This window comes from Palaemon carinicauda, chromosome 4 (assembly GCF_036898095.1).
Source record: "Palaemon carinicauda isolate YSFRI2023 chromosome 4, ASM3689809v2, whole genome shotgun sequence".
NCBI lineage: Eukaryota > Metazoa > Arthropoda > Malacostraca > Decapoda > Palaemonidae > Palaemon > Palaemon carinicauda.
Window position 1 is genome coordinate 174,012,928 of NC_090728.1, and position 10,000 is coordinate 174,022,927.

Genomic DNA, 10,000 nt, shown 5'->3' on the forward strand with positions numbered 1-10,000 from the left:
AAGGAGTTACAAGGATTTTGGATGCCTCAAAGACTTTTTATTCCATCCGCGGAGACTATTTGCTCTTTGAGAGAGAGAGAGAGAGAGAGAGAGAGAGAGAGAGAGAGTGTGTGTGTGTGTTACAAGGAGTTACAAGGATTTTGGATGCCTCAAAGACTTTTTATTCCATCCGCGGAGACTATTTGCCCTTTGAGAGAGAGAGAGAGAGTGTGTGTGTGTTACAAGGAGTTGCAAGGATTTTGGATGCCTCAAAGAATTTTTATTCCATCCACGGAGACTATTTGCTCTTTGAGAGAGAGAGAGAGAGAGAGAGAGAGAGAGAGAGAGAGAGAGAGAGAGAGTGTGTGTGTTACAAGGAGTTACAAGGATTTTGGATGCCTCAAAGACTTTTTATTCCATCCGCGGAGACTATTTGCTCTTTGAGAGAGAGAGAGAGAGAGAGAGGAGAGAGAGAGAGAGAGTGTGTGTGTGTGTTACAAGGAGTTACAAGGATTTTGGATGCCTCAAAGACTTTTTATTCCATCCGCGGAGACTATTTGCCCTTTGAGAGAGAGAGAGAGAGAGAGAGTATGTGTGTGTTACAAGGAGTTACAAGGATTTTGGATGCCTCAAAGACTTTTTATTCCATCCGCGGAGACTATTTGCTCTTTGAGAGAGAGAGAGAGAGAGAGAGAGAGAGAGAGAGTGTGTGTGTGTTACAAGGAGTTGCAAGGATTTTGGATGCCTCAAAGACTTTTTATTCCATCCGCGGAGACTATTTGCTCTTTGAGAGAGAGAGAGAGAGAGAGAGAGAGAGAGAGAGAGAGAGAGAGTGTGTGTGTGTGTGTTACAAGGAGTTGCAAGGATTTTGGATGCCTCAAAGAATTTTTATTCCATCCGCGGAGACTATTTGCTCTTTGAGAGAGAGAGAGAGAGAGAGAGAGAGAGAGTGTGTGTGTGTGTTACAAGGAGTTACAAGGATTTTGGATGCCTCAAAGACTTTTTATTCCATCCGCGGAGACTATTTGCTCTTTGAGAGAGAGAGAGAGAGAGAGAGAGAGAGAGAGAGAGAGAGAGAGTGTGTGTGTTACAAGGAGTTACAAGGATTTTGGATGCCTCAAAGACTTTTTATTCCATCCGCGGAGACTATTTGCCCTTTGAGAGAGAGAGAGAGAGAGAGAGAGAGAGAGTATGTGTGTGTTACAAGGAGTTACAAGGATTTTGGATGCCTCAAAGACTTTTTATTCCATCCGCGGAGACTATTTGCTCTTTGGGAGAGAGAGAGAGAGAGAGAGAGAGAGAGAGAGAGAGAGTTACAAGGATTTTGGATGCCTCAGACTTTTTATTCCATTCGCAGAGACTAATTTGCTCTTTGAGAGAGAGAGAGAGAGAGAGAGAGAGAGAGAGAGAGAGAGAGAGATCCACACTGCGGCCTAGTGAAGAGCGATAGCGCATTTCCAAGAGTGACGTTTCCCGCGACAATCTTGAATTTCTGGCGTAGAAATGACACTGAAAAATCGCTGGTGGTCCGGAAGGCGGCCGGGACTTAAAAGACGACGGCCTTGTTTGCTTGGGATGTTTTTGTGCAAACGGAACTCTAGCGGCAAAGATGGCAGATAGGACCACGGACATTTTTCGAGGATAGGACAGAGACACTGAAAAGGATAAGAATTATCACTTCTCAAAGAACGGGGAGACATCAGGGAGTATTGTAGAATCGACTGCAAGACATTTATGCTTATGAATTAATTCTTTTGGGTCATAATTTTTCATCATTACGTAAAGGTCATAGCTATATTTGTATGAATATCTATAGATGGCTTTTCTTATATTTGCCTATTTGATTTATTATTGGAAATGTACCAAACTTATTTATTTTCTAATGTCCTATTTACGGCTATCATTTCTTACATTTAAAAAAATGTTAAATTATAAAATCAATATATATATACATATATATATATATATATATATATATATATATATATATATATATATATATATTTGCTTCATTTAAATCTGATATGCAGACTAACTTAATTCCACGTATAGATCTAACCAAATTCCATGAAAGTCGTTATCAATATTCCCAGCATTGACTATTATCCTGGTCTCAAACGCTACACCTGACCCAGATTCCCCAGACGATTTGTGTAAATTCTGCCTTTCTTTGCTTTTATTTACATTGCCAATTAAATCCGGTATTCATTGGCCCTTAGGGCAATCAATGGAACCCAATTGCCTCACAAAATCGCAATAGAATCCTTGAGACCCCTTTCAGCAAACAATAAGACGGCTTCTAATTATCCTCTCTGCTCCTTTCTCTCCTATGATTAATGAACATCTCCCCCATTTGTTGGTGATTAACGAGAGAATAATTTCACGCAACGGCGATTAATCAGTTTCTCCCTTTTGTGGTCTCTTCCGAACAGATGTGGCTCGACTACAGCCTCCAGTGGAATGCCTCCGACTTCGGCAATATACAAGTGATTCGTCTTCCAGCAGAGAAGCTCTGGAAACCGGATATCATTCTCTATAACAAGTAGGGTTGTTCATTTTATCAGTTATGGTAGTGCTAGTTGTATTAGTATGTGAATACCGGTATTAGGATTAGTAGCTCTGATAACTTACTGTACTGTCATTTTCTATGAAAAGTATTGTTTTTTACTGTTATTCTAAGTTAGTAATATTAATATTAATATAATAATTGTATTAGTATGTGAATACCAGTATTAGTATTAGTAGCTCTGAGATCTTATTATCATTTACTGTAAAAAGTATGATTTTTATTGTTATTCTATGCTAGTAATAGTAATATTAATATATCGTATGGGTATCAATATTATTATTTGTACCTTTGGGGGAAAATATTACTATTAGAATTATTACTGTTATCGTTTTTGTATTGCCTGCGTTAGTAATCATAATATCAGCATATATATGTCAGTGCTCTTGTTAGTAGCTTTTGAAACCGAACATTAACATCCATAATATATATATATATATATATATATATATATATATATATATATATATATATATACACACACACATATATATATATATATATATATATATATATATATATATATGTGTGTGTGTGTGTGTGTTTGTGTGTTCTTAGTAATATTAGTATTAGGTTTATTACTATCCGTGTTAGTAGCCATGGACACATCATTGTTATTGTTAATATTATTAGTAATAATAACATGAGTACCACAAAATATTTCTCCGTAAATTGGACATCATTCTGCCTAGTATATAGTATTATTTATTTTCATTAGTTATGATAGGAAACAATGAACAATCACGTTTATGTAAATACCGAAAGCAAAAAGACCCTTTTTATGTGCATTCTTGTAATCGCATGATTGTATAACTATTGTTATTTTAACTTTTGAAGGAAACTTCCATTTCTAGTCAAAGGAACACTAGACAGGAAAGCTAAGGATTGTTTAATTTATCTAATAATAGGACTGTTATACCTCATAAACATAAACGAAAATGGTCTTATTATCTCCTATTATTTTATGAGCAAAAGTAACGCTGACGGTCACGATGATCACTGTCAAATACTTAGTATTACTTACTTACTTTGATGGCTGCTTTTCCGGTCCCATACAGCAGGGAAACCCACTCTCTACAGGACCTCCACTGTCGTTTTACCTTATTCGTTAAGAGTATTTAACGTTTCATGTGTCGTATTCTTCATTTCCTGTTAAATCGTCACTGTCAAAAGACTCATGTAATAAGAAAGTCTTCTGTTTCCTCTTGAAGGCCTTGATGTCTTCAATCATTCGAATGTTTCGTGGGAGCTTATTAAAAACAAATTGAATATTGTGACTTATTTCATTATTCAAGTGATGACGATGTTCTTTACAGCGAGTGAGACGAACATACAAATTTTTATCACATGTCCCATTTTTTTCTATTTCTCTTTACTCTTCCATATACCAAACCTTCCATGCAGTTATTTGTATTTTGAAGTCATAAAATATTTACATCTTGAAAAAGTAGCAGGTTTCATATACGTTCTGTTTCTTCCTTGGGGGTATTAACAAAATCCTCTCAGAGACTCGGACCTCTCCTTATCCTGGGATTCTATCGACACTTTTTCTTATATAGGAAGGGAGCTCTCTAACTTCCAAACCTTAGTCGCCACTCTCTTACTTCGTAGTCTAGTCTAGTTTTGGTTTCATCCTTTTTCGCACTTTTCAAATGCATTTACACGATATTTTTCTCACGTTCTTCTTTTTTCCTGTTCAAAGTTGGTTTTCGTTCCGCCTGACATAATTCTTTTATATATATATATATATATATATATATATATATATATATATATATATATATATGTGTGTGTGTATATCTATATATGTACATATATGTATGTTTATATATCAATATACGTTAATACACACACATATATATATGTATATTTGTATATGTACATATCTAAGTATGCTGTTTATATATTAATATACATAAATACACACGTGCATATATACATATATATATATATATATATATATATATTGTACACACGCACACACATACACACAAAAACACACACACACACACACATATATATATATATATATATATATCAACTGTATACATATATCATTTTCTTAGGAAATTAATTCATCAAGACATAAGAAATGTGAAATATATAAGTCTTTTAAAAAAAGTAGTTCAGTATTATCAGGATTTTCAAACGAAGTTAGTCTTTACTGATTCCATTTTAATTTACTTAGCTGAGCTTAACTTTCTGGATAATTATAGTAAAATCGTATAGATATCGTTATTTCTTATAAAGAAAAAACATACTACGGCATTTCTACTAAGCATGGCACAGCCTCCTTTGAGCGAGATGGGTGGCAGTGGATTAAACAGATAGCAGAGAAGAGTAATGAAAAAAGTAGCAATACTGAAACCAGCGTAAAAAAAAAAAAAAAAAAAAAATCAAATTTACAGGTATCGCATAAAGAGAGCTTAGAACATATTGTAAAGTACATTTATTCCTCCATCACTTTTTAGCATTAAGAATATCTATTTCTTTCTAAATCCGGGGGTATTGGGTTTCCAGAAGAGAATATGTAAAAAACTGTTTTTTTTTAGAATGGTTAATGGATTAAGAAGCCCATTTACTGCATTGAGTTCGTAGCACAGCAGCTTTACTTTGTGCTATCTCGGGGTTTTCCAAACCTGGTTCCATCACTGCCATCATTCATTCTAGTCAGATTCATTATGGGTTGGTCGTACTTGCTTTGCTCGTAAGCCTTTCAAATCCATTGATGATATACACTGTAATTCACCAAGATTCCTGTCAGCCCAGCTACATCTGAACCATATAGAGACTGCAAACTTCATGAACGTTTCTTCATAGTCATATCTACTGCACTTTGATTCTCTGGAATCATAGATAGAGTAACAGCTATTGCCCATTTCTCTAATAGCTGCATTGCACCTGGGTGGCTATTCTCAAGTTTTGTAAGCAAGATATCATACCAACTTAGGTATGTGGCATAGTTTCTACCACAAAAGAAGAAAAACAAATCTGCCATACAATCTTTTTTAACAGCATAAATTAGCATGAAGATTCGCAAAGTATGATCCAAGGAAGACATCCAAAATAGAAGTCTTGCCAAACATTCCCCTTTGTACCTCATCTTGAATGTCAGGTAGCCATCGAAAAATTCAATAATGAAGGATTCTTAAGATTATCCTAACTGTATTTAGTGATTAGACTTCAGAGATAAGGGAGGAGAGCTACCTGTTTTCAGTATATGTTGAGAGAAAAAGCTTTTCTAAAGCTTCACTTACTGTTTTCAAATACCAAAGAGATTTATTGTAACTTTTTCCGTTCAGAGCTCCTTTAAGACAGCCACTGGTTGTGAGGTTCACTTAATGATGACTTCGGATATTTCTGAGCCAGGCTTTTTGTGACCAAGCATGTTAAGGCAATTCATTATTGTATGAAAAGTTCCAATTAGAGTAATGTTGTATCTATAGTATTTGGGATTTTCCATATGATGGGCACTGGTTTCATAAAAACACCTGAGTCAAATGTAATGATAGTACACATTTGTCCTATTTGCTTGGTAGGTTTATCACATATAAAGCAGATCTTACCATGATGTATTCAGTGATGGGCTCAGTAGTAGAATGATAGAAATCAATAGAAGTTAACTTATCTGGGAAATGTCCTATGGTGCAATAAAGCCACTAAAAACTGGTGGCCTACTAATTGTTTACGTGCCACTTTCTTTTCAGCATAAAACCCAGATGAGGAATAATTTCATTACTCTCTGATTAGCAACATGATTTTCAAAAGACTGGGCAATGAAAGATAATTCTAAAACAGGACCTATTTTCTTTGAAATATGAAAAGGCATTAGAGATGTAGGTTTGCCTATACTGTACCGAGTTTTTACTTTTATAAGGCACGGAAGGTAGATTAGTATGAAAGGAAGATTGAATATCCCCAGGATTCACAGTTTCTTGAAGCATGATGCCACCAGTTACAAGCTTATAGTACGATAAAAGTACGGAATTACGGTACGTCATGGTACGGTTTTTAAGCAGGTACGAAGTACGGAAAACATTCCGTACCGTGCCATACTATAAGCCTTGCTCAGAAGAGACATTGGTTGGAGAGAGATGTCTACCGAGAACTAATCTATGGTTGAAAGTATTGGGAAAAAAATCAGATGATCAGAGGTCCAATAAAGCGGAGTGTGAAGCATGATCAAAGTTGAGAACTTTAATAAATAAATAGTTCTCAAATTTGGTCTTATATATTGTTTGTAACTTAATTTATTGTATTTACACCACACATATGCATTTATACCTATTATAAAATCCCCATGAAAATATTAAAATAATTATGTGAATTATCTCTAGTTTTGTCCTATTTTTAGATTTTATCAGTAGTCATGTAAATAAAGTCTGAAATAGAAAAAGTCGAAACCAACCAGGATTCAAATAGTAATTGAATTTTTTTCGAGTTTTATTGCGTGTGATCATTCAAAAGAAAATTTTTGTTTAATTCCTTTTTTTTTTTATTTTTTTTAATTTTTTTTTATAGTCGAGTACCACATTCATTTGCGATTCGAAGGGCCGACAGCACAGATATCATTAATCCTTTTAATGGCATATTTACGTCTTACGCCAGTCGACAAAGCACAATTCGCCTTCTCAGACAAGGAATTTCCAATTTCGTTCCATGTGATGGAAAAACTACAATTATTTCTTCCAGATTTAAAGTTCTGAAAACACAGTCAGGATAAAAACGGCAATATGTCAAGAGAGATAAATGTTCCAAAATGCTACAAAAGAAGAAAATGAGAAATGAGGTTGCAAATGCTATTTTCAATCCGCTTTAATTCCTTTGGCAAAAGTCATTTTTCTCTCGTAGCATTGTTTTTCAAACAAGTTGTTGTTATCTATTTGTTGCCCGGAACAGTTGTGGAATGTAGTTGTGGAATGTGCGTCATATTTGGTCACAGGTATTTCGAAGATTTTCATTTTGAATTTGTAGTGAATTCAAAATGAACGATGATATTTCTTAGAGGTATAAACACCTTTACGGAAGGCCAGCTAATAATCTTTTAAGATTTCGTGAATGCTAGAGCTAGGTATTGACTTGTTTTCGTTTCTAGATTGAATCAAGTAATAAAACCAGGAAATTGCACTTCAAGAATTCACAAACTCAGATAAACCCACATAAACACACTAACAAAGATTCATGTACACTAAACACACTAACACACAGGGTTACCTTCACAAAACTCTCTCTCTCTCTCTCTCTCTCTCTCTCTCTCTCTCTCTCTCTCTCTCTCTCATACAAAACTTATTCCAAAAAGCCCGTGTGCTTCTCTCTCTCTCTCTCTCTCTCTCTCTCTCTCTCTCTCTCTCTCTCTCTCTCTCTCTCTCTCTCTCTCTCTCAATCTGTCTTTCTCTATATCACCCCCTCTCTTTCTCAGTTAAAACAGAAATTTCCCCTTAGATCTCTCTCTCTCTCTCTCTCTCTCTCTCTCTCTCTCTCTCTCTCTCTCTCTCTCTCTCTCTCTCTCTCTTCCAAGGTTCTTCACGTGTGTTTTTTTTCCATAGACTCTCCTTTATAGTCGAGTTTTCTGTCACTTGCAGTAATTTATCGTAATATTTCTCAGCGTCGCTTATTGGCACACGAAGCACCATATAAGCAGATATGTAGGGCAGGTTTTTTGACAGCCAAGAGAGAGAGAGAGAGAGAGAGAGAGAGAGAGAGAGAGAGAGAGAGAGAGAGAGAGAGAGAGAGAGAGAGAGAGAGTTTTTCTTCATATCAAAAAGTTTAATATGATTATATTTTTTATATTTACTATCGTTATCATTGTTGTATTGTTATCATTATCCCCATTATTGCAATTAAAAACGTGAGCTGAAATATGGAGATAAGAGTCAACTTTTCTTCACTTCAGCTAAAGAAATCTTGATGTGCAATCAAAATAAAATTACAGCTAAAACACGGAAAAGAAAATTGACAAGTTATGGAATTACTTTTTTTCGAGAAAGCAAAAGGGAGGAATAAAAGCCATTCTATTCATTTCCTCCTTGAAATTCCTCCCAGCCAAAATGCGTTGAAATAATGTGCATTTTGGTTCATGGCCTCTTTTAGAATCATCTTTCTTCTGACAAAGTCTTTTCTTTCACTGGCTATAATCTTTCCCAAGAGAACAGTAGCTTACGTGAAAGATAAATGTTTAAAGTTCGCTCATGAATGGCAGAGGTAAGGGACAATGCCATAGAGACTAACCATATATACATAAGATCATCGCTCCATATATATATATATATATATATATATATATATATATATATATATATATATATATATATGTGTGTGTGTGTGTGTGTGTGTGTGTGTGTGTGTGTGTGTGTGTGTGTGTGTGTGTGTGTGATCATCGCTCAAGACCCCTCTCCACCCAAGCTATGACATGGAGGGCCAGGTAATGGCTGCTGATGACTCAGCAGGTAGCCCTATAGGCTACCCCAAAATCCTCATCCTTAGCTCACAGGATAGTGAGGTTGCAGACACTACAAGAAACTATCGAGCTTGAGCATCACTCGAACCCCAGTCCAGCAGATTGCTAGGAAGGGACGATGAAATCTTATGGTACAGAAGATCAGTTTACAAATTTCTTTTGTTTATTTTTGATGTCACAAAGTACCGAGCTTCCTTCTTTCTCCTCTGCAAATACTTCAACAACTGTATTTGAAATTAGGGATAATTCTTGTTGCGAGTAATTATTACAATAAATTAACGAAAACGTTTCAAGAAGCAATGAGTTGTGATAACGTCAGAGGCGCCACCTGGGGCAAAATAAAAAAAACTTAATATCGCTTATTCGTGTAACCTACGCTGCAAAATACGAAAATTAATACGCAAAGCAAGACGTGGTGTGGGGTATAGAGACTTTTTTTTTCTTTTTTTGCAATTCCCGTATTAATGAGATGGATAAGGGATGCTGATAAGTTTACCTTTTACGAAGGTGGAAGGAAAGAGGTATGATATCTGATTGCTCTGAGGTGAACTCAAGAAAAGACATATTAGTGACATAAATAAAACCCTTAAATTACGATTCCAGGGGAGTAGAAGAAATACGAGCTGTAGTCTGTCAACCTTGGGAAGAATAACTAACGTTATCTTGCAACAAAAGAACGGAAACGTAATGTTTCAGCAGAGATGACAAATGAAAAGGCGAAGAAATAGTAGAAGTGCAATATTGCATCGGGAAGTAATAAACAGAATGAATGACCAAAACCGACTCACAGCATGGAAGAAGAAATGAGAAAATGGTAGTTTTACAGCGAGATAGAAGAGAGGGACGAGTAATCTTTCAAAGATAAGTTTCAAATTACATGAGTAGAAAGTCCATTCGAGTGAAAGGTTGGCCAATAGATTTAGTGTCATAAGTACTGGATACTTAAGAGTTTCAAGTAATGGGTCAGGGACACGTTTGCCTTTCGTAAAAGGTAGGCA

The 10,000-nt window shown here is 35.6% G+C and overlaps 1 protein-coding gene across 1 annotated transcript in view; it reads left to right on the forward strand.

The window, feature by feature from the left end:
* LOC137639755 (ligand-gated ion channel 4-like) overlaps window positions 1-10,000 on the forward strand; it is a 74,604-nt gene that overhangs the window by 701 nt on the left and 63,903 nt on the right. Inside the window, exon 2 of the mRNA XM_068372000.1 lies at window positions 2,412-2,521. Coding sequence (XP_068228101.1) covers window positions 2,412-2,521 — 110 coding nt within the window. The remainder of the gene's footprint in view (window positions 1-2,411; window positions 2,522-10,000) is intronic.